We start from the raw sequence: 26,150 nt of genomic DNA, 5'->3' as shown, positions 1-26,150 counted from the left end.
CCAAATGAGTAAAAGGCTCATGGTGATTTAATAACTCATAAAATCCCTTTATACCAACAGACAGTGCATGCCAGTTACCTGTATTTCTTTAAAATCTGGAAGCCTTCCTCCCTCCCTTCCTTCCATAGTACCTTGACCTTCATTAGGTGTGACCAGAGGCAGAGAATCCACAACGATTCACACACAGAGAGAATAAGTACCAAGGGAACTGCCTGTGTGTCAGGCTCTAGGTAAAAGAGAATTCCATGGTTCATTCAATAAACATTTAGGTGCCTGCTTTTAACCAGACTCTGAGGATACAGTGAGAACAAGACAGAAATGCCCCCAGGACTCAGGGTTGCTCACAACCTGATATAGGAGTGCTGTGGCCAATGTCATTGGGGGGAAATAATTAGTTGAGTGCTTAAAAATGAAAGCAATACTAGATGAAATTCTTTGTGTGAGTTTATTTGTCCTGTTTCATTAATCTGTGGAATTTAGCTGGGGACCCACCTGCCCCATTTGGGCTGTATTATGAGAAGGACACCACCCGTACGGCCCTTTTTAAGACTTGGACTTCTGTTACAGCCTTTGCAATTTTCATAATGCTTTCCCAAAGTCCATGCCCAACAGCAGAACTTCTCTGCTTCCTACAGACACGTAGGCCGTTCCTTAGCATCTGCAGGTACCAAGCAACCTATGCACCTGTCAGACTTACCCAGTGACCTAATGGTCCTGGTTTGCCTGAAACTGTCCCTGGTTTTGGCTCTGAAAATTCACATCCTAGGAAACTGTTCCTGCACAGGCAAACCTAGATAGGATCCAACCTAGGCCTATGTGGCTCTCACCAAACCTTGTTAGCACAGTTTGCTCCATGAACAACAGGAAAGTCTTTCCTTTCTTCCTATTTCAGAGGCAATACAGTATTTTTATACTTTCTTATCTCCTTCATGTACAACCAGCACATGGTTTTCTTTTCTTTTATCCCCAATTCCCTTTGTCTAGAATCCTTCCGGTGGCTTAAACAGACTCCAGCAAAGCATCCATGTGAAAGCCTTTAAGTAAGAAATAGGAACACAGTGTCTTACCATCTCTCGACATTCCTAGGGCAAGACACTTTTGCAGTCGGCAGTGCTGGCAACGGTTTCTGTTGGTTCTGTCGATTAAACAGTTTCTCTGCCGTGGGCAGGAGTAAGAGGCATTGTTTTGTTGGCTCCTCCTAAAGAATCCCTAGAAGCAAAAAGAGAATGGGAGGGAGGTGGATCTATAAGAAGGAAAATGGAGACAATTAACATATACCTTTGCTACATTTTCTACAGTGACTGGAACTGAGTTTAAGTAAAAAAAATTTTTTTTGGCGCCTGGGTGGCTCAGTGGGTTAAGCTGCTGCCTTCGGCTCAGGTCATGATCTCAGGGTCCTGGGATCGAGTGCCGCATCGGGTTCTCTGCTCGGCAGAGATCCTGCTTCCCTCTCTCTCTCTGCCTGCCTCTCCGTCTACTTGTGGTCTCTCTCTGTCAAATAAATAAATAAAATCTTTAAAAAAAATAAATTTTTTTTTGACACTTCTCCTTGGTTAGCTTACAGATGTTTGCACTGGGGAAAATGTGTACTATCTGCAGAAAGATGAAGGTGTCTTTCATTCATTCATTTAATCAATGTTTACTTAAGATGTCTGTGACCTGTACTGATCTCTGCAAAGATAAACAGAACAGAGCTCCTTCCTTCAAAGAGGAGGGAGTCGGGAAGGAGAGGTAAAGGACAGTGTCACTGCCAAGCCAAATGTGACAAAACATGATGGGGACAATAATGCAACCTTATGGCAAGTGCTGGGGGGCGGGGAAAAGAACTTGGGCTGTTGGTCGTAATAGCTGTACTGAGGAGGGTGGGCCCAGTGTGTACCATCACCTTCCTATAGTTCCTATGCACATTTACCTATTAGAGCCAGAATGCATCTGGAAGGTTGTTTTTTTATACCAGTGACGTCCCTTATAATTAACCTCATCTCTAAATAAAGGAAATATGGTATATACATTTTTCACTAAAAATCAGCAATAAATAAAAGCTGAACACATGCTCTTTGCTTGGCCTCAGGCTTGGGAGATGTAGGAGGTTTTCATACAAGTAGGTCTGGGTCTTTCTGGTACAAACGTAACTGCCATGGACTACACATAACCCTTCTAAATAAATCCACAGCTGAGTTAATCATTTAAAAAATTCTTTGGACACCACTTGCCTTAATTAGAAAACCCTACAGGGGAAAATCTGTGTTTCCTCAGTTATCAACAGCAGGATAGAGCGGGGCTGGGTCGAGGGTCACCGCTAGTGAGGCACCCATCTTGGCCACAAAATTTAAGAGGAGCCAAAAAACTTGTTAATCAGGATAAGTAATATTTTAACACAATATATTGAGAATCAACATTAATGCAAAATGCCCCAAAAAGTTTAAAGAGGATCAAGATTATCGATTTTCTTTCAGTTTGGGGCTCTCATACAGCGTGGCCTGGCACATGAAGAGAGCTCGGCCACTCTTGTGAAGAACTTCAGAAATGGATGTGTGGTCTGTATCTTTTTAGAGAGTAAAAATGCCAACCAGTTTTGTGTTGTAAGCTCCAGGTCATTCAAAACAAGGACGACTTTGGTGCCCACAGGCCCACGTGTATTGCTTACATAATGGACCAGTGGTGGCAGAAGGAGCTATCTAATTGTCTAGTTCGAATGAATTCATGGAGCCCTTTAAAATGGAGCTCACATCCAATCCCCAGGGATCGAAATGATGTACTCCCTACACAAATGGTTCCTGACATACAATGGTTCAATTTATGATTTTTTGACTTTACAGGTGGAGCGAAAGCAGTGCGCGTTCAGTAGAAACCATACTTCGAATATGGATCTTTTCCCAGGCTAGTGAGAGGCAGTATGGTGCTCTCTTGTGATGCTGCGCAGGGCTGTGGCCCCAGCTCCCAGTCAGCCTGGCAATCATGAGGGCCAACAATCTCCTATACTCATAGCCATTCTGGTTTTCACTTTCAGTACGGTATGCAATAAATTACATAAGATATTCGATACTTTATCATAAAGTGGGCTTTGTGTTAGATGACTTTACCCAACTATAAGCTAATGTAAGTGTTCTGGGCACACTTAAGGTGGGTGACGCTAAGCCTCGATGTTTGGTAGGTTAAGTGTATTAAATGCATTTTTGACTTCAGGTATTTTCAACTCACCCTCAGTTTGTAGGGACATAACCCCGATGCAGGTTGAGGAAGATATATACCATCAAAGCAGTCAGAAGCCATAACTTCGGCCCATCAGTCTTGATAAAAGAGGACTTTGAATTTATATTTTAAGAAAGAATTGGTGGTTTTTATCTTTGGATGCTTTAGTGCCACTTAGCAAAAGAGCTGACAGAGAAGACTTTTGAAGTCATAGCCACAGTCCTAATTTAAGACCAATTTGACATTAATTACGAGGCATTTCTTGCTTATCTGTTGCTCATTATTGCAAATGAGGTCTTTGGCATAAAAAAGAGATTCTGTTTCAAATTTTATTGAATGAGGAGGAATTTGAATAAGTGCACAAGCTGAATTGATGTTATTTGAAATGGGTTGTTTATGTTGACTCAAGAACCATATTATGAAAATTCAGAGGTTGATAGTGAACGTGCTGATTCCGACATCTTATTCTAAGCAGAGTTTCTTGAATTTTCTATTTGGAGAAAGATGCAGCAGATTGACACATGTGGGTTTTCCCAGGACATAAAAAAAAGTAGTGTCGTGTACAATGTCATTCTGGCTACACCTTTAGGATATGGTTCTGAATGGCAATGTAGTTTCTAGTATTGGATCTTCTTCCTTTAAACAGAAAAGATGACAGGAACCTACACACTTGTTTCTGGCTATTGACCTGTTCGAATATATTTGTTTCAGAGTCAAATCTTCTGGAAATTACTGTTTAAAATGTTTTGCTTTTTAACATAAACATACACTCATATTTTGAAATCAGGCGTTTTCCTAATAGAGCTTATATGTTGAAACACAAAACATCCACACTTTGACACTGGTAAAAAAAAAAAAAAATGTATGTGGTGGATACTTTGTAAACTAGACCAGAGGCCTTAAAATTGCATAATAAACCAGCACAGTGGTGGGAATGCTTTCCCTGGAGGGTTCAGACTCTCCAATTATTAGCGTTACGAAGAGAACTATTTGTCTAAGGAGAATAAAAAATCGCTGATTTGTAATTTTGCTTGTTTCTTCTCATGAGCTGGAAACAACTGCATTAAGTTGGGTAACATGCAGTTCTCAGCTGTAGGTCTGCAGAGGACCAGAACGCAGCGTCTCATGACGTTCAAATATGATTATCACTAACCACTTTTAAAGCAGGTCAGTATATCGACGGGTTAGTTGCATTCATGTTATTCTCCCCTCTCTGTATCCTTTTCCCACTTTATTTTCATTTATTTCTTTTTCTTTTCTTCGTCCCAGTTTCAGTTCCAGGAATCATACTTTTTTGAGACTATTATGAAGACATGGCCAGTTTTTCACATATCACGACTATTTGACAGTTACGGTGAGTTTCATTTCACGTGTTTTTGAGTCTGTTAAGATTAAGGCTGGTTCTTAGAATCTATGGTTGTGGTACATCTCCTTCGGTCTACAGATTTAAAAAAAATTTTTTTTAATTTTTAAGTCATCTTTCTACCCAGCGTGGGGCTCGAGCTCAAAACTCTGTGATCAAGAGTCATGTACTCCACCGACTGAGCCAGCCAGGGGCCCCCGTCTACCAATCTTCAATTAATTAATGAGTCTCTCTGCTTTCATCTTTGATCAAAAATATGATTGCTTTTGCCAATAACTTTGCCAACATATCATTTTTCACTTGCAGAGTGTAGCTACATTTTCTGTGTTCTGGTGACACTTTGCCCTTTGAAATTAGGTGTGGAATTGTTTTTTATTTCCTCCGTGGTGTTTTGCCTCTCACTCTTTTTTTTTCCCCCTTCTAAGGAAGAATTTTAAAATCTTACTGTGAACTTTCAAATTTCTCTTATTTCAGATTAGGTCTGTGTTAACTGCGATTTTCAACTTTGTATTTTAAGAGCAACTTGCTCATAGGAATTTGTCTTTGGAAGGGTTGGTTCAATCTCTCTTTGGAGAAGAACACTGGATTGAGAATAAAAATCCTGTGTTTTTGGCCATACTCTGTCACTAAATAGATCAGTGACATTGGCCCAATGGCGTGATCTTGTTTATACCTCACTCATTGAAAAATGAGGAGGTTGGGGCAGATAATTTTTAACTAACTTAGAGTCTGGTATACTTCTGACATTCTATGCTTCTACTTTTATTTTTCTGGAATGTGAGAATAAAAGATGGCCCTGTGCATACTGCAACTGTTACCTGTGACTTCTTTCTCAAGCAGATTAATAAATCTAGGCCATTGGCTTGCAATCTTTAACCTTTAGTAGTTTCACCTAGTAATCAACACCCTTGAGTTTACTGAAGACAGTACTGTTAAAACAGGAAGAAGCTGTATTTCTATCTCTGTAAATGTGACTAAGTCAAGCTTTTAAATAACAATCCATTTTTAAGCAGCTGTTGACCAGGTAGGCAACCGCGAAAAAGCTGGAAGGCCAAAGAACAGAAAACCAACCCAGCCACACACCAAGCAGAAACTCCCATGTGTCAGCAGCAGGCACAGGCATCCTTCACCCTCTTTGAAAAGATGTCACCACGTGCATGGGGAGGTACACCAATGCCTGAGGCAAACACGATGCCTGGCCAGTGCTGTGTTAAAGTCCCCTACCTTGCAGCCTTCACACGTGATCACTCCGTAGTGGATCCCGGAGGACTTATCGCCACAAATTTTGCATGGTATCACTTCAATTTGTGCTGAAATGGGAAAAGAGACATTTTGAGTTTCATCCTTTTGCTCTCCTGTCTCCCTCCCCTCCTCTTCCCAGCATGACCTTAGGATTTGAGGACACTGGGGTGGGGTTGCCCACCACTACCGGAGAGAAAGGGCAGCCATCTACCACCGTTTGCTTTGTTTTTCTAAAACTGAAATATATAAGCAGGAATCAGAAGTTTTCTAAACTTAGTTCACTGCTTCCTCTTTTTTAAGCTTGACCTGGTTATTAAGTTGACTCAAAAATCCCTTGAACCTGTGGCTTTGGTTTTCTTATTTTGCACTTCAAACACGAGGTCACTGAGAGCTATCCCATGCCTCATTTCAATAGCATTTTAAATAAGTAAATAAAGCAAAACTGGAAGGGATGGCGGCTTTATACATGATGTGACTGGATGTTTACAGTGAAAATGTCAACGGTGACAATATTTATTGATCATACTCCACATGACCACGAAACTAATAAAAGTTATCGACACAAGATATGATAAATTAAGGACACAAATAATTTCACTAAAACAACAAAATTAATCCATGGAGAAATCAGGGGAAAATGATAAAAACAGGTGGCTACTATGACTTTAACACAAAGTAATTTCATGGGGTTGAAGACATCTGGGCCGAGTTTGAAGATTGTGTACGATGAGGTTAGGTGGATGTGAAGGGCAAAGGGCATTTCTGCCAGCAGAATGGAACAGAAGAGGTCTGGAGTGACAATGGCTCATGATCATTGGGACAGACAACTCAGCTCTACTGGAAACGTGGGCCATGTGGTTGGGTAGAGGGAGTGATATGAGATTATGGAGCTCTTGGGAGTTAGTAGAGGAATTTTCACCTGATGCCACTGGCCATAAGGATTCAAGGAAGGGAATAAGGTGAAGACATGTTGGAAGTGGTGGTTTGGGTCCCTTAGAAGGGTGGGTTCAGCCAGCTGAACAAAATGAAGCAGAAGACCAATTCAAAGGCTATTCCAAAGCTGGTGTTAGGAGATCAAAGTATGGATTACATCAGTGGCAGGAGAAAGGGAGAGGAAGAAGCAAATAGGAATTTCAATCAGGATCAACAAAAGAAAGGACACAGAGGTGGAGATAGATGAAGAATCAAAGGTGACTTCAGCTTCGCCCTTGAGGGTCAGGTTCAACAGCAGGTTTGACACAAATGGGGCTGCTGGTAAGGCAACTACTTTGTGGAATGCGGTGAGGCATGGGATTTCCAACTCGCCTGTGTGCACGGGTAGGCACCTGTAGATGGAAACTTTTGGAAAGATGATCTTAAGTCATCAGCATTGAGGTTATGGATGAATCCATGAGATAAACTTTATTTAGAATATAGTAATTCCTATGTCTCTGGTAGTATTCTAAGTGCTGTTAAAATTGTACACACCAGGAAGAGCTGCTATTCCTGTTCCCAATTTAAAATAATTATGCAAAATATGCCTCAAAATGCTTTGTACATCAATCTGCCGTTTGGATGCTTTTCTACAGTTTCTCACCCTGGAATATACAAAACAGATAAATGTAAGACATAACCCTCTTTCTCTTATTGTTTTGCATTTTTTAAAAAGAGAATACTTAGCTTTAGGAGAGTGTATTCAATTTTTTGAAACCAAGTATTTCATGGTAAGTTCAAGTCATCTTTATGAGCAAAAAATTCGGCATTATGGCCCTATTTTTCATATGAGAAAACTGAGGATTGAAGTGGTTAATAATGCCCTCGAGCTGGTTTGGGAGACGGCTACTAGAAATTAGCCAGCTTTCCCAATACTTTGTTCAGTAACCCTTTCCCTGCCTACCTCATGGTTCGGATATGAATGCAATTTTGAATTCCTATATTAGTCCAATAGCACCAGCCAAAGAGATAATGATAAAAACATCAGGAGATGAGACAAAGTCAACTAAAATAGTTATTAGCCTAAGTATTTATATTAGTTCTGTTCCTTTAGCTTTCAAATGAGATGAACTGGTAATCGTTTTCAAGGTTTTGTGATGGGGGAAAAATGTGAGATTTGATGTAACTCTATTCTCTTTTCCTGGATTCCTGTCCTTAATCTGTTAGTGATTGGGTCCATGGCCAAGACCAAATTCATGTTCTTTGGTTTATCAAGTTTAGCTGACAAACGTCATAGATCAGTGAGGATTAAATGAGATATTTTATGTGAAGTACCTTGCAAAGAGTAAAGAACTACAAAATGTCTTCATCAGCATCAGAATTACTGTTAGCTGGTATTTCTAATGCTATTGGATAAGAATTATGACAGACCACGTTATTATTCCTCTATTAAAAAATCTTATTTAGTCAAGCAGAGAGAGTCAATTATCATATGGTTTCACTTATTTGTGGAGCATAACAAATAGCATGGAGGACAAGGGGAGATGGAGAGGAGAAGGGAGTTGAGGGAAATTGGAAGGGGAGGTGAACCATGAGAGACTATGGACTCTGAAAAACGATCTGAGAATTTTGAAGGGGTGGGGGGTGGGAGGTTGGGGGCACCAGGTGGTGGGTATTGTAGAGGGCACGGATTGCATGGAGCACTGGGTGTGGTGCAAAAATAATGAATACTGTTATGCTGAAAAAAATAAAAAAATAAAAAAAAAATCTTATTTAAGGAACTCAAAAGAGTGACACTATACATTATTTGTACTTTTTTTTTTTTTTTAGTGATAACCTTTCAAACAGGGGACTCTTTATAATGATTACAAAACTGACTAAAAATAACAGGTATCCGCTGTACAGTTGTTAGGCGTCTATGATATTAAGTCAGAGGCACTCTTTGCATAAATTACTCCCCAGGGAGTAACTTACACGTGGGGAGAATCTGCTTCAATAAGTTCTTAATTATAAAATGATCTAACTCTAAAGGAAATGAAAATAGAGGTAATTTGCCCCCCAGGGTGTGAGAAGATGTTTTTGAAAGCCACAAAGGTTATCTTATACAACTTGGAAAATACAAATGGGAGAAGGAGTGATTCGATAGAGCATCTGCATATTTATACATATTTATTATCCCAGCTCAACGTGTAATCCTGAAGAACCATAAACATTTTAACAGTATTTTTAAAGAGAAAGAAGAGGGTATATGTGTTTTGCTATGTGTGGGAAGGGATTATCAGTTTGGGAAACCTAGGACCGTTTTTACCTATCATGGCAGAACAGGTCATCTGAGGCGTATTATAGGTAAAGATAAATTTAAATCATTTAAAGGACTAATTCTATTCTTTTGCCTTCATTTAAAATAAACTGCTTCTGCGCTACAACATCACAACTCGTACTGTGTATTTTATAAAGCGTGTCTTGCAGTGAACACAGATCTGCGGACATGCTATTTATAACGGGTCCAAGCTGAACGTCCAGGGAGGATGTGCTGGCTTGGACCACACCAGCTGTGACAGTGAAGGCGCTCTAAGGTAACTGAAGGGGGAGTTCAACTGTCCTGCTTTTGTGTGACTCGAAGATTAATTCAACAATAGTGTTTTCTGAGAGACAAACACAGAGGAACCGGGATGTCCTGAGAGACAGCTTGAGATGTGCTCATTTCACTGTTTCCCCATTTCTTTCTTTTTTTTTTTTTAAAGATTTTATTTATTTGACAGAGATCATAAGTAAGCAGAGAGGCAGGCAGAGAGAAAGAGGGGGAAACAGGCTCCCCACTGAGCAGAGAGCCCGATGTGGGGCTCAGTCCCAGGACCCTGGGATCATGACCTGAGCTGAAGGCAGAGGCTTTAATCCACTGAGCCACCCAGGCGCCCCAGAGTCCCCATTTCTTATATCTTCTGCTCACTTCCATTTTCCTACTGGCAATCCTCTGTGGAGACTTAAGTTAAAATTTTATTTACCAACTAGATCTTTTTGTTTATAAAAGCAATCCTAGATAGTATTTCGGAAATGATATTCGTACAATATCAAAGAATATCATGAAAGATTTGAAAGAATTTGATGTTTTACCTTATATAAGATCACATTAGGAAGTACAATTAGTTTAATACCCCGATTTGGCAGGCAGGTCCTATTCAACAACTATCAACTAGTCACAGTTGGTCTCTTCTTTGAAGACGGCAGTTCTCTCTTCTCCCCCCTCCCCCGGTACCTCCTGAAGGCTCTCCCTTGCTTAGAGCCCCTTACTACAGCATCGCACGAAGTCACCGTGTGTTCAGTGCTTCCTGATGATCAAAATGTACGTGTCTTTTGTTCTGCTCCCTCAGAACCCCCTGCTGCTGAAGGCAGGTGTGAAGTTAGATTAACTAATCCAGGCGAATGCATGCACTAGGAAATGCATCACTTTGATGCATCAAAATACCTTCATTCTTAAAAGAATCCACCAGGCACGGTAGTAGTAGTGGACTGTCGGGTACTGTCTGGTTGAAGGAAACTGAGTATGTTCTTGCGGCACTCAGTTCCCCACTCCAACTCCTACAACTCAACCTGGCCATTTTTATTGTCAGGGCATTTTAAGTCCGTGGAGGAGAGTGTCCAGGTTAAAAAAAAAAAAAAAAAAAAAAATATATATATATATATATATATATATTTATTTGACAGAGAGGGAGAGAGAGCACAAGTAGGGGGAATGACAGGCAGAGGGAGAGGGAGAACCAGGGTCCCTGCTCAGCAGAGAGCTCGACATGGGGCTTGATCCCAGAACCCTAGGATCAGGACGTGAGCCAAAGGCACATGCTTAACTGACTGAGTCACCCAGGTGCCTCAGGACTTTTTAAAAAAAAATTTTCTACTGAGACCAAAGATCATTTGTGTAACTCCTAAAAGCAGTAGTCCTAATTTTCTTTCTTTCAGTACGACCAAGAGATTCCACATATTCCCTTTTATAAAAAAGGCTTTAAGCAGGGGTGCCTGGATGGCTCAGTTGGTTAGGTATTTGCCTTCAGCTTGGGTCATGATCTCAGGGTCCAGGGATCAAACCCCACATCGGCTCCCTGCTCAGTGGAGAGTCTGCTCTCCTTCTCTCTCTCACATAAATAAAATCTTAAAAAAAAAAAAAAAGGTTTTAAGCAATACAGATTTCCCATGTTTGGAGTGAAGGGAAGTAATCAGAATCTTGTGATTGGGGTGGATACATATTTTGGAATAGATCCGCAAGTGATTCTGCTACAGTAAGGCTCCCTCCCATTGAGGATTAAATGAATCAAGCTGTGAACTAGGAATTCTCTGTAGCACGTGAACCACCTGCAAAAGAAATAAAGCCCAGGGACAAGCCTATAATCTGAAATTACTAAGGAGTGACCAAGAAGTTTCTATTTGTTTGCTGACATTTGGTTTGGGGTAATTATTAGTATCTTTTGTTTTCTGCCTTTTTTCTTTTTCTTTTTCAAAAGATTTATTCATTTATTTGAGGGGGGCTGGGGCAGAGAGAGAGGGAGAATCTCAAGCAGATGACCCACTGAGAGTCAGGGCTCGATCCCAGGACCCTGAGATCATGATCTGAGGTAAAATAAAGAGTTGGATGCCCAGTGGACTGAGCCACCCATGCACCCCCATTTTTCTTTTCCTGAAGGGAAATAAGAAACATTTGCCCCATCTACAATAACTTCCATTCCTGGATACTGGGTTTACCCCTCAGTTTCTGTTTCCCAGAATTTTACAGTTACGCTAAAAGTGGGCAGAGCAGGAAAAACTCTGTCGGAGTGAAGCAAAATTTGCACATACAAAACTTCCAATAAGGTTGACTATTTTGGTTAAAATTCCTTTTGCACATGGTCTCAGTAGCTGTGTAAGTTGCAGCTCACCTACCGTTTGTGGCAAGCCCTAATTAAAAATCCCTGTTCGTAGTCTCTCCCTCTCTCACTGGCAGACTGCTAAGTTTCTACCTCTATTAGGCATACAATCTTCTGATGTCACAAAAGAGCAAACCTACAGGATAAAGCGAGTATTTCTAAGATCTGGTTTCACTGCAACTCTGATTTATCAGAAAAGAGCGGAAGTGTGGAAAAATGAGACTTTTAGGAAAAAAGCAGAAGTCTCTGAGCTTTTATATCACGCTATGTGGTGACTCTAAAATATTCCTGACGTCGGATCAGGTATGCGTTCATGTGTGTCTCAACGGGGCACACAGCATCTTTAATCCCAGCTTCCTGCTTAAATACCAAATACAGTGCATGCAGCTCAGTACACTCTAATTCCTACTAGAATTCCTCTAATTCCTCTATCAGCATTTGGGATCTCCCTTTCTTCTTAAACTCTCCTCTGTAATATTCTGGGTGGTAGACTGTGTGAGCCTTTGGTTCCATTCAGTTTAGACAGACAGCTTCTGAATGACCTGCAGGTAACATTTATTTTTATATTATTATATCCCACATGTCACCGGGAGCAAGAGTAAGAAAAAATTACCATCATATGAGAATGGCAAAAAATGATTTTTTTCAAAGGCCTGATTTATAGGATTATCATGAAGGACATTGATTTATCTTCCAGAGGAACATTCAGCCCCAAAGAGTTGCTTGCCGACTCTAACTCCTCAAAAAGACCGAAACAACAGAGAACGAGAATGAGACCAACAAAGGACAGTAGGAGCAATTAGCGTCATCATCAATAGCAATTACTGAGAGTACGTTAAATATCCCCCTTGGAAGTCGTAGTGGTTTTAAACTCATTATTTATGAATTGATTCCCATTAGCTACATCTTACCCTATCAGAGTTTTAATTACAACAAGATAATGTGTGTGTAGGACCTGACATCATTCAGGATAAAAGCAGTCATGTCTTTGGTGACCACCCACAGTGTGGTCTGCACACCAGTGGCACTGGCATGACCTGTGGGCATGTCAGAAATGCCACGAATCAAGACTTTCCCAAGACCAACTGAATCAGAATTGGCTTTTTAACAAACTGCCTAGTACAGCATTCAGGTTTGAGAAGTGCCCGGTGATGTCCAGGCAATTACAGTTGTAGCTATTCTGAGAACTAATGGAATTTTTAATTTCTCTGGCATTAAGGGAAATTAAAAAGTTTATGGGACTCAGGCAAAGGAGTTTCTGCTGTTGTCTGTTAGGTATTTCTCTTTTGTTCAAAAGGCAGGAGGAAGGACACTCGAAGAGTTTGTTACAAAAAACCCTTGTCATTAATTGACAAGGCAGAAGAAAGAGAAGCCAGTGTATGACCAGAAACATCTTGCATTACTGTAATTAACACTCGGTGTACCGGGTTTCCTTTACAGATTTTAACGATTGTCAGCTGGGTCTACATCTCTTCCCACTGTAACCCTGTGTGGTAGTATGTCCTCCCCCCACTTTCTGCGGACCTGTTTTTGGGGTCTTGACCACTACTAGCTCACTTACTGGATGCTCTTCAAAAAAAGCCTTTTGAGGAGATTTTTAAAAGTAGTTTTTCTATTTTAAATTTTTAATTACACAAAGTTTACTCCATTTTGGTGGAGATAAGGAGGTCAAACAATATTTGCAAAGAGATGAACTCATTTCAGCTCTCCGTGGTAATTCTGGAGAGGATACCTTTGGAAAGCTACCCCATCTGGAGAAGCCGTATTCATTAACACAGAGCTCAGTAGTCATGGTGGCTTCTCACGGCCTTCCTCCCGTCGATCATCACGCTGTCCTGAGCCCTACCATCAAAGTGTGGTCCCTCACCAGCAGCACTGCATGTCCTGGGTGCTCGCTAGAAATTCAGGCCTTAGCTTCTACCTTGGACCAAGATAATCAGAATCTGCATTGTAACAATGTTTCCGTGATTCATAGGAACAGTGAAATTTGAGAAGTTCTGGAAGAAAGAAGGAGAAGGTATTCTACAATTTAACTCTCAGAGTGTCTACCCCTAAACCACAACTCCACGTGAGGAGACTTTCATCTCAAAAAAAAACACAAAAGACATGGGGCCCCTGGCTGGCTCAGTCGGAAGAGCATGTGACTCCTGATATCAGGGTCATGAATTTGATTCCCACATAGTGTAGAAATTACTTAAATAAATTTTAAAAACTTAAAAGGAGATGTGTATTCTTGAGAGCTAATTTTTTTCAGTTATATAAAGAAGAAAACAGCGATTATTTTGCTTCAGTGAAAAACCAGTCTCTGCGGTTCCTTCTTTTGTTCCTGAGCCTCTTTCTCGAGTCTTCATTTAGCTGAAATCTTCAACAGAAAGCTCATGTTTATGCAGCACCCCCTTCACTGAAGGAGAACAGGAATGGAGAACTCCACACACCAAGTCACACAGATGACTCAGAGAGAACAGGCAGACTTGATTCCCTCGATAAAAATTCAAAAACAGCAAACCCCCCCCCTTTCTGGGAGATGAAAAAATATAGCTTTTCTATGTTAAATATCAAATTGCATTAAGACAAATTACAGACAGAAAAAAAAATTAGAAAACAAGAATGTGACTGAGGGCTTCTAACCAAAATATTCAAAGAGTTTTCAAAATTAAAAAAAAAAAAAAAAAAAAAAGGGCAAAAGGCCAGAGCAGACACCACAGCAATGATGTATGGATGGCAAATCAGCATACGAGGAGATGTTCAATGTTGTATGTCATTAGGGAATTACAAATTAAAACAACAATGTGATGCCACTACACACTTACCAGAATGACTAAAATCTAAAAAACAAAACAAAATTATAATACCAAATGCTGGCAAGGATGCAGAGCAAAAGGAATGTTTATTTGTTGCTGGTGGGAATGCGAAATGGGACAGCAGCTTTGGAAGGAAGTTTGGCAGTTTCTTATAAAACTACATGGTCTGGAATGGATAAAGAAGATGTGGTATATATACACAATGGAATACTATGCAGCCATCAAAAGAAATGAAATCTTGCCATTTGCGACGACGTGGATGGAACTAGAGGGTATCATGCTTAGCGAAATAAGTCAATCGGAGAAAGACAACTATCATATGATCTCCTTGATATGAGGGATAGGAGATGCAACATGGGGGGTTAAGGAGGTAGGAGAAGAGTAAATGAAACAAGATGGAATTGGGAGGGAGACAAACCATAAGTGACTCTTAATCTCACAAAACAAACTGAGGGTTGATGGGGGGAGGGGGGTTGGGAGGGGGGTGGGATTATGGACACTGGGGAGGGTATGTGCTATGGTGAGTGCTGTGAAGTGTGTAAACCTGGTGATTCACAGACCTGTACCCCTGGGGATAAAAATATATTATATGTTTATAAAAAATAAAATTAAAAAAAATAAAAAAAATAAAAGCACACACACAAAAAAAACCAAAAAAAAAAAAAAAAAAAAAAACTACATGGTCTGGCCTTATGACCCAGCAACTGAATTGGCAACCTACAGCCATACAAAAACCTTTGCATTAATGTTTATGGCCACTTTATTCATACTTGCCCCACAAATGAGATATTCTTTAATAGGTGAGTGGATAAACCAACTACATTGCATCCAGACAAGGAATATCATTCAGTGATTAAAAAGAAGGGAGCTATGAAGCCATGAAAAGACGTGGAAGAATCACATATGCATAAGGTAAGTGAAAGAAGGCAGTGCAATTCCGACCATATTACATTTTGAAAAAGGCAAAATAGAGACAGTAAAAAAAAAAAAATCAGTGCTTGCCACAGATTCAGGGGATGAAGGGGAATATAAATAGATGAAACATAGAATTGTTAGGTTAGTGAAATTATTATGCATGGTATAATGATGCATAAATATCTATCCATTGGTCAACACCCATAGAATGATACAACACAAAGAGTAAACCTGATATAAAGTATGGACTGTAGTTAATCATGTATCAGTATGGGCTGCCCCAACTTCTTACTAAACACGCCTCCAGACGCAAGGGACACAAAAGCAAAAATGAACCATTGGGGCTTCAAGATAAAAAACCTTCTGCACAGTGGAGGAAACAATCAACAAAACTAAAAGACAACCTACAGAATGGTAGAAGATATTTGCAAATGACATATCAGATTAAGGGCTAGTATCCAAAATCTATAAGGAACTTCTCAAACTCAACACTCCAAAAAAATTAAAAAAATCCAGTCAAGAAAGGGAAGAAGATATGAACAGATGATATGAACAGAAACTTCTTCAAAGAAGACATACAAATGGAAAAAAAAAAGACATACAAATGGCTAGTAGACACATGAAAAAATGCTTTAATCACTCATCATCAGGAAAATACAAGTCAAAACCACAGTGAGAGACCACCAGTCATAATGGCTAAAACTAATAACTCAGGAAACAACAGATATTGGTGAGGATGAAGAGAAAGGGGAGCCCTTTTACATTGTTGGTTGGAATGCAAACTGGTACAGCCACTCTGGAAAACAGTACAGAAGGTCCTCAAAAATTTAAAAATAGAGCTACCCTATATATTATGTAGCATAATATATAATTACCCTATGTAGTGGTAGTGCATAATATGGAATATTACATATTACATAATATTACATAATTATGTAATAGTGCATACCTAATATGCACTACTAGGTATTTATCCTAAGGATACAAAAATAGTGATTCAAAGGGGCACCGGTACCCCAGTGTTTACAGCAGCAATGTCCACAACAGCCAAACTATGGAAGGAACCCAGGTGTCCACTGAGAGATGAATGGATAAAGAAGATGAGATGTATATGTATGTATGTATGTAGGTAGGTGTATATAGATATATATATATCTTTACACACACACACACAATGGAATAAAACCCAGCCATCAAGAAGAATGAAATCTTGCCATTTATAACGATGTGGATGGAACTAGAGTGTATTATTCTAAGCAAAGTAAGTCAGTCAGAGAAAGACAAATACCATATGATTTCACTCATATGTGGAACTTAAGAAACAAAACTTATGTATATAGGGTAAAGGAAGGAAAAAATAGAGTAAGATAAAAACAGAGAGGAAGGCAAACCAAAAGAGACACTTAACTCCAGGGAATAATCTCTGGGCTGCTGGAGGGGAGCTAGGTGAGGGGATGAGGGTAACTGGGTGATGGGCAGTAAGGAGGGCACTTGATGTAATGAGCAGTGGTGTTCCATGCAGCTGATGAATCACTACATTCTACCTCTGAAACTAACAATAGAAAAATCTAAAAATAGTAAAAAGAAAAAAAGAAAAGGAAGAAAAGAAAAAAAAACAATGTATCAGTATTGGTTCATCACTTGTAACAGATATATCACACTCATGCAAGACATTAATAAAGAGGAAACTGCATGTGAGGGGGTGAGTACATCTATGGAACTCTATTCAACTGCTCTGCACATCTGTAAGTGCACTAAAAATTCTATTAATTATCAAAAATGACTGAATTACACAAAAGTACTTCTTTTGATGGAGGTGGTCAGGATCCTCTGAGATAGCCCCAGAAAGACAAGCAAGGAATACTTTAAAAATAATTCTGCAAGTATTTGTTTGTTTTCAGCCACAAATACAAGCAAGTCCAAGTTTCTGTCTTCAGAATGAATCCAGTGATTGTACAGCCCCACAGAGGTCTAAATAATTTGAATGCAAGGCAGACTGAGAGAGTGCTAGAAGAATATGGAGTAGAAGATGTTGATTTCAAGTAGGAGACGCTTGGGAAGGTTTGGCGGGTGAGGTGGTTTAGATAGTGAACAGAACTTCAAGTGGTAAATAGGTAGGAAAATGTCAAAGTTAAAATTGGTGACTAAAGATTGAAAGAGGAAAATCCAATTATGAGAGTAAAATTCTAGATGAGCTATTTAAACTTATCTTGGGGGCTTAGTTATTGGCGTTAAGTGAACAGTAGAACAGAATGCTTTTAGAACTATCATACGGCTAGGCTTTCTATCTGTAGTCACATGCATCTGGTTGAACTACACGAAATTGCCACTTTTTTTGTGTGCAAGGGAGCACGCAGGATTGGCAGTTTCATATGGCTCGTGTAGTATGGCTCAGTGCTCTAAGAGGTGGTCTGTACACTACTTTCTTTTCAACAATACTTGGAGAGACCAGTTAACAGGGACATACATGATCAATATGAAAATCAAGACAACCTATTGTGTATCTGAAGATAGAAGATTCAAAGGTTGGAATAGGAACACTAACTAATTAAACACAGACAGAAAGACACACATCCCCTGCAAGTAACTGAAGTTTGGGATGGAAACCACACAATACTACTTCTCGTTTTCTTCATTGGTAAAGCAGGAGAGACCATTCTGGAAGCTCTCAGCCCTTGTTTAGTGAGTTCAAAAGGAAGAAAAATACATCTTTCTCTGCTTGGTGGCAAAAAAAAAAAAAAAAGACTAAATCTCTTGAAGTATGTTTAAAAAGAGACAAGGCAGGACCACAGGGAGAAGAACTAGGTTATATTCTAAAAGGCAGTGATCAGAATCCAATTTCAATGCCTTTGCTCGGGAAAAGAGAAACCTTATAAAATAAAAATGGCATGTCATCCTCTTGTAAGGTATTTGGGTGGATTATTGTCCTGCAAGAAGACAATGTCCACATAAGATCAGAATGTTAGCACTATATTAACTTTTTTTTTTTTTCCTGGTGCCATAATCTTATTTAACGGGCTCATAATGTGCTACAATTTGCTTGGATGGCCCAAAACTGAACTCTTTCATATTTATAAACATATCTTTTTTTATATTCCCCTAGCTATTAATACAGCAAATTATTACATAAGCAAACTTTAGGACATACATGAGAGTTTTACGTTTGTTTTGTGTGTCAGAGAGAGGGAGAGACAGTGAAATGGAAAAGGAATTGTCAATACGAAGACTTGCTTTGCCATTGGACAGTTGATTTGGTGAAAAATTTGTCTGAAGAGACACTCCAATATGACATGAGGCAGTTTTAGCTTATAGGATAAACACTTCGAACATTTAATGGCGTCACTGAATATTCTATAAGAACTCGGATTTTAGGCCCTCATTTTAGGCCCTCTCTGCAAGAGCTCTGACTTTGTTTTTAACAGCTAATGCTACCATCACAAAATGTACTGCAAGTTTCTGTGCTAAGAATTACATCATCATATCATGTGTGTCCTAGCCAAGGCAGGTATAGGCTCAGTTTCATCCTTACATAAATAGCCTTTCCAAAAAAAGGAGACATGCAGATTTTAAAGGAAGGAGTTTGCATCTTCACGCCACACCAGAAATTATTTTAGAGGTCAAATGATAATTCAGGATGTCACTTTCGAAGCTCTAATAACTTCCCCCTACGCCAAACATCACAAAGGCCCTCTGTCAATGTAGGCAAAGGTTTAGCGACCAGCAAATGGAGAATTAGGAGTGCCCAGCTCCCTCGAAGACCGAATGCCCGTTCTGCTGATACTGCACACTTTCCCTAAAGAGATTACCAGCATAATCCTAAATATTATAGGACCCAAGCTATCTTATTTTTGAGCTCATCAGATCCAGCATGCTGCATGTAATCTGTCACAGCTTTACTCAGTGTTTACGTAAGCTGGCAAAAAGGGGTGTAGGAATAAAGGTGACCAAGTACTAAGAACAAATACTGTGATTTTCCAATTTCACTTTAACAGTTTCCTTTGTTGTTGTCTTTTTTTTTTCCCTACAACCAGAAGATTCACAATCATTGATAGTTTTTGACAGCGTCTGCATGGAGATGTTTACGGTCGGCCCGTTTGTTAGCTGTGTTTCTTATACATTAATTTATACCCTAGGCCTTTTGAGGCTATTAGTGGACTGAATCAGTAGGAGAAAGGGAAGTTTCCTTTTTCCTGTCATTTCTTTAGAGGTCTGAATTACTTCGAAGCTGCAAAGATATTTATTTGGGGGGGGGGATAACAGAGGAAAGAGACTGGTGAAAACTACAGATTACTGAGCACAGTACTAAGTATTCTACGGTAGTAACTTTTAAAAGAAGCTGCAGATTTAATTTAGCATATTCCTTTTAATTCCACTAAAATTGAAAAGGAAAGTAAAATATTTGTTTCTCTTTGCAGAACGTAAATACACATTTGCTCATATAATTTATTTAAAAAATGTGTGTGAACACACGCGTAAGCTCTTAAAATCAAACACTGTGTTTTCTGTAATTTTGCAACAGAGGGGAAAACTCCTGTTCTTTTCCCCACCAAATCAGGAGAGAAAGGAACGTTTCTGTTCACCTGTCAGCCGCTGCTAATTGTTAATTCAGATGCAAAGAGGATTAAGTGCATAGACGTTAATATGTCCACTGTTATTAATTTCTAAACAACAATAGCAACAATATCCTGAGTAAATCGGTCAGTAGTAAGGATAAATAGTGTTTAAAGAATCCATTGATGTCAGAACTGCAATCTGCTTGTAATGGCTTCTTTAAATGGCTTCTTTAAAAACATACATTTGAAATCAGTCAATAATTGCTTTAAAGTAATATCCATTCTCTTCTAAAATTGCAAGCACCAGGAAGCTATAGACAGGCAAAGATGTAATTTTCAGTTTATATAATATCCAAAGGACTTTTAGTTTGATTAGTAACTTTTTTTGCATGGTGGTAAGATTTGTATTATTTGAAACAAATAATTGTGTTAATTTACATTTTCATATCTTCAACTGTTGTTCATTGCTCTCTAGTCCTAGGGAAAGTAGTACAGCAAATCATCCATCATATTGTCCTGATATGTTTTTAAAACAAATGCTCAAAACCAATCTCAAAACACAATGAGATAATATGCATTCAGGGAACGAGGTACTAACTTGTAAAAAAATTTAGGAGAAAAACTCAAATATGATTAACCTTATTATTAGTAATCACTCAACCAAATAGATTTCCTTTTTTGGAAACTAGGTTTCTTACGTATGAGAAACTGCCTGGCATCATATAACCATAACGTGAATTTTTTAAAAATCAGAGAAAGTAAAATGGTCCTAACGGTAGTAATGCCAATGACTAAAATCAGAGCCACAAAACTGTGACAAGGCTGTTCCCAGAGTTAACCTCATGCTAGGGTCATGTGACTACTTGAATTCATTCTCAAAACTTATGCATTTGGTAATATAGGATATGGTAACACTCACATATAAATATGTTCTCCGGGGGAAATAAAGCCTGAGTGACTTTATTACAGACATTCTCAAGTCAGAAAATATGTATTGTTCCCACCCTTAACCATCAATTCATTTTGCCGAGAGCTTCTACCCGCTTCCTGTTTGCCTGAAGGACAGTTGGTACAGCTAAGCGTCTGAAGAGAGAAGAAAACGCAAAACTCACCAGTAGCATCAGCTTTACTCTTGGGCTCGTTCTCACACATTTTGACGTAGCAATTACAAGTCTAACTGAAAAATATTGCACTTTTCCCTGAAGGTCTGAGGACCGCCCTGATGTTACTCCACAACTAGAATCCCAACAGACTGCATTAATGAGATTACATGAAGGAGGGAGTTAAAGGTATCAACTGTTCCATTTCATTAAGTGAAGGGTGAAGGACTGCCCAGGCAAGGGAGGCAGCAGGGAGAATATTGGCTTTTCCTTCCGATACTATTTAGTCAGGAGGTAAGGCAGCGTTTGCTAAATCACGATCAACAGTTTAAGAGCTGCGTATCCTTCCCCCACACCCCCCTGCATCCAGCCGCCAGAACTGTTAATTCTGCACTGAAATTCTCCTTCGTTCTCAACCCCTTGGAAGCTGATCCAAGAGGCCCATGGCATGTAACAAGGGTCATCTCTGTGATTATAAGAGTATAATGTACATTTTCTTCGGAATTACTTTGCTCCCATGAGTTGAGACCCTCTCTGGAGGTCCAGGGATGAAGGATGGACCTGTTCTTCCAAATGCTGGACCCCAGCTGTCCACGGAGTACTTAAAACAGCCTACAGGCATTTTACAGAAGAAAACACACGTGCCCTACACCATGCCCGTGGCAACAGTGTGTTCTAACCCTAACCTGACCTCAACCCTGGGCTTTAAAGTGACTTCATTTTCCCCACAAGCCTCAGTGCTCCCACTTGTAAAATAAGAAGGACAAAGACACATGGACAGAAATTTCTGACTTCATGACTATCATGGCTAGGTAAAAACTGCTTTAACTCCTACAGAAAAGAGCACTATTTTTATGCAAGAGCAAAACGCTCTCCCGAGGGGCAGCTTTATTTAACCCTTGCTTAAGTTTACCATATGGATTCACTGATGGACTGCAATGCTTTCTCTTCACCCGTCACCTCCTGCTACCACCTGGGACAGCTCTCATTTTCTTTTCTCTAATCACCTGTCACAAATGGTTTCTTGATCGCCCTCCCTTCTCTTCCTCTTTCTCAAGCACCTGTGTTTTTTCTTGTCCCACACTGTACTGGAAAATGCTTTTCAGCGGGAAGAAAGGCAAGGAGTGGTCAGGTGGATTGGGGAGGCTGTGGCCAAGCCCATCGATATTACTCGTGATGGAGCTGAGCCCAGTGGTTTCCAACTTTGGATGCCCATTGGAATAATGTGGATAACTTAAAAATATCAATGCCCAAGGATTTCTGTCTTATCTCCCGTTGATTTGTTCAGTGTGGGGGCCAAGGTATCTGGAATTTTTAAACATTTCTAGAGTGATTCTAATGGGCAGCCAGGACTGAAGCCCCTGGAATGTTCCTCAGAGTCACCAGAGACACATGTTAAATGTATAGATTCCTGGCTCCCTGCCATTACTGAGTCTGGATCTTCTGAAGAGGAGCTTGGGAAGCTATGCTAATAAGTGCTCATGCATTTGCAACAATTAGTTTGGGGAAAACCCTGGACGTGGAATTAAAGCATCTCTTTTGAATTCTTGGGTAAATTACTTAACGTTTTTTGTGCCTCAGGTTGCGTATCTGTAAAATAAGATCACAACACGTACCCACTAGATCACTGACCACTTCATCCACCATGAATCCCACCCCGGGATCCTATTTCTCCACCATTCATGGATACTAGTGTTCTTCATTAATCCTTTTTAGGTGCTTACATTTCACCTTGACTATAAGCTCCTTAGGGATAAGCACTCTCTGTGCGTTTCCAGGTGTCTAGCATAGAGAGTCAATAAAATGTATGGAGCCCATCAGTGACAGCAGCGAGCCACCATCGGGGGAGAGGGGAACCATACAGAAGTCTGTCTACTCCCACCATTTCCTTCACCTTTCTAGCTCATCTTTGGGCCACAGTGAGCTTATTTGCTTGTTCCTCCTCTGTGGAAATGAGAGAAGGTTAAGAAGAAAAAGCGTTTCCCTCTTTTTGTTCTTTATTTACTCACAATTGGTTCTCAGCATAGGAGCAAGGAGGTTGGGACAAACAAATTCTCTTAATTTCCTCTTTCCCCTCAATCTACTACTCTTCCCCTCATCCCCTCTATCTGACATTTAATTGCCTCTTTGGACCGTTGTCCCATTGGTTTCCGTCTTTCTTCTGTCCCGCTGGTGGATCTCTTTTTCTCCGGTTATAAGTTCTCATTAATTGACCTCTCCTCCCGGATGGCTCTCCCTCCACCCCACCCCACGGTAGGCAGAGGCCATTATACGCCTGCCACACTAACGTGTACTTAGACTGTCCCTGGTATCACAAGACATTAAGCTAGTGGCACAGAAAAGTTCTTAAAAAACAAAGAAACAGGTCACCTGGGTGGCTCAGTCAGTGAAGAGTCTGCCTTCAGCTTGGGTCACGATCCCAGGGTCCTGCAATGGAGTCCGGCATAGGGCTCCCTGCTCAGCGGCGAGTCTGCGTCTCCCTCTACCCCTCCCCACTGCTCATGAGCCCCGCGCACGCGCACATGCGTTCACGCGCTCTCAGATAAAATCTTAAAGAACAAACCCCCAAAACAAACAAACACAAAACAACTCCCCAAAATCAGGGAGGAGGTGAGAGATGAAGCTTCTTCAACAAAAAAAATGTCATAAAAGAGAAATGGCTTGATTTCATACGCAACTATCCCTCTTTAGCTTTGTGGTTCTCAAAGTGTGGTTCCCCAGACCAGCAGCATCAGCGGCAGCACCTGGGAACCTGTTAGAAACGCAAACTCTTGGGCCTTGCCCAGATCTACCCAATCAGAATCTCTGGCTTGTGTGGGGGAGGGGTGTCCAGAATTCCACGTGTTCACAACCCTCCAGGTGCTCCTGGGCACACTCCTGTTCAGAGCCATGGCTGTGCAGCCTGGCTTTTCCAATCAGGCGGAGGGAGAGGTCATTTGCGGGCTGTCCCAGACTGGCTGTGTGGTTCGGACCAGTTACGAAGTCTTCTAAAACCTCGGCTGCATCACTTGTAAGATGGCCGTGAGAACACCCACCTAAGGGAAGTGCGGACGAATTTAAAGGGAGATAGTGAGATGATTCCTGTATTCAGCCTGGTCCCCAAGCACAAAATAAGCGCTCGGTAACTGTGCGCCATTGCTCTGTTATTACTTTAGAGGAGAATGGGAAGGGTTTTGTACTTTAAAAAGCGCCACTCTTTGTTTTTACAAATTGTCTCAGAACCTAGCTGCACATTAAAATCACTTGGGGGAAACTTTTAGAAAAATATCTGATTCCCAAGAGACTCACTGGAAACTAATTCAGTAAGAAGTTTTGGAAGTGAGATCAGGCATTTTTACTTTTATTTCACAGAAGATACCCAGATGATTCTGTTTTATTTAAAGATTTTACTTATTTGTCAGAGAGCAAGAGAGCACAAGCCGGGGAAGCGTCAGGTAGAGGGAGAAGCAGGCTCCCTGATGAGCAGGGAGCCGGATGTGGGGCTCGATCCCACGATCCTGGGATCATGGCCTGAGCCGAAGGCAGACACTTAACCAACTGAGCCACCCAGGTGTCCCAGATGATTCTGATATACACTGTAAAACAGTGTTATATATTAAACTCAATATTGCCATGAAAAAGAGGTGTGAGATTAAATGCAGGTAAAACTTAATCATCTGTAAAGTCAGATGTCATATTCATTATTTCCATGATTTTGCCCCAGTGCATTGGCAGAAAAGTTTAGAGAAATGCTTAAACATAGGTTCTAGAGCAGTCCACCTTGCCATTACTGACATTTTAGACTGGAAAATTCTTTTTTTCTGGGGAGCTTTTCTGTGAATTGTAAACATTCTTGTCTCTATCTGTCCGCCAGAAGCCAGTATCATCCATCAGCTGTGACAACCAAAAAGGTTTCCGAATGTTGCCAAATATCCCCTGCGGGACGAAGTAGCCCCCAGTTGATAAATGTAGTTCTCGAGTTTCAGTGTCTGGACACAGACCCAGGCTTTATTATTTAACAGCTCTCTGATCAGAGGAAGCTACAACCCCTCTGTGCCTCGGTTTCTACTCTTATGAAATGGAGGTAATAATAACACCCACCTCACAGAGTTCTGTGATTCTGTGCAAAGACAGAAGAGAAAATGCATCTAAAGCCTTGAGAACAGTATCTAGAGTGTGGTAGGTGTTATAGTCGGAATGTTTCTGTCCTCCCAAATTCAGATGCTGAGATCCTAACTCCCAGTGTGATGGTAATAACAGATGGGACCTTCCGGAAGGGATTAGGTCATGAGCTAGATCCCCATGAATGGGATTTGTGCCCTTCTCAAAGGACCCCAGAGAGCTCTCTGGTTCTCTCTTCATATGCGGATACAATGAGAAGTCAGCAGTCTGCAGCCTGGATGGGAGCTCTCACCGGATCCAACCTTGCCGAGACCCCGATCTCATGCTTCCAGCCTCCAGGACTGGGAGCTATTTGTTGCTTATAAGCCACCAGTCCATGCCACTTTGCTGAGGTACCCTGAATGCGTACTAAGATACTACGTATTCAGTAAATGTCAGCTATCATTTATGCGTGCGTATGTGTGATGTTCTTATATATGCATATATACGGCATGTGCATGTGTTATGTTATATTGATGTAGATATCTCAATAGTCTTATTTTGATGCCAAAAAAAAAAAACCTGAGAAAACTCTTTGCTTGAAGTCTTTACATACAAGCTGTATATCCATTCATCAGTCTGTCCCCTGAGTAATGAACCAGAATGACTAAATACTTGTATACGTGTTAAGGTCTACAGCTGGTGCAGAAGACAGAGGGAAGAGCAGAAGCCTGTCGGGATTGGAGCAGGGTTGTTCCACCCTTTTGCTGCTCTGCATTTTTAAGAAGTGACTTAGCCTCCCAAACCACTGCTTTGTCCTTTGTAATGTGGGGAAAATAATTACCGTTTCACGTATTTGTTTCAAAAATGTGAAAGCATATACATCAATATCCATCTTGCATACGGAAGGCATGCAAGAAACATTTAGTTCCGTAAAGTGGAATCACATTAGTAGGAAACAAGGTGGGCATCGTCTCTGTCTTCATGGGCGTGTGCTTCAAATGGCATCATTTTGTCTAAATTGACAAGGAAGCAGTGGAAAGTGTTTCTCCAGTCATGAAAACGTTTTGTTCTGTAAAAGTTGCATTTACAAAATG

The 26,150-nt window shown here is 40.4% G+C and overlaps 1 protein-coding gene across 1 annotated transcript in view; it reads right to left on the bottom strand.

Moving 5' to 3' along the window:
- The window catches only part of RORB (RAR related orphan receptor B), a 188,368-nt gene that overhangs the window by 49,103 nt on the left and 113,115 nt on the right, over positions 1-26,150 (bottom strand). The window contains exons 2-3 of the mRNA XM_047700770.1: positions 5,780-5,865; positions 1,068-1,209 (exon numbers count right to left, since the gene is read on the bottom strand). Of these exons, the coding sequence (XP_047556726.1) occupies positions 1,068-1,209; positions 5,780-5,865 (228 nt within the window). The remainder of the gene's footprint in view (positions 1-1,067; positions 1,210-5,779; positions 5,866-26,150) is intronic.

The sequence above is a fragment of the Lutra lutra genome, chromosome 13, assembly GCF_902655055.1.
Source record: "Lutra lutra chromosome 13, mLutLut1.2, whole genome shotgun sequence".
NCBI classification, from domain to species: Eukaryota; Metazoa; Chordata; class Mammalia; order Carnivora; family Mustelidae; genus Lutra; species Lutra lutra.
The sequence above is the reverse complement of the archived record's forward strand: the minus strand, read 5'-3'. Positions and strand labels throughout refer to the sequence as shown.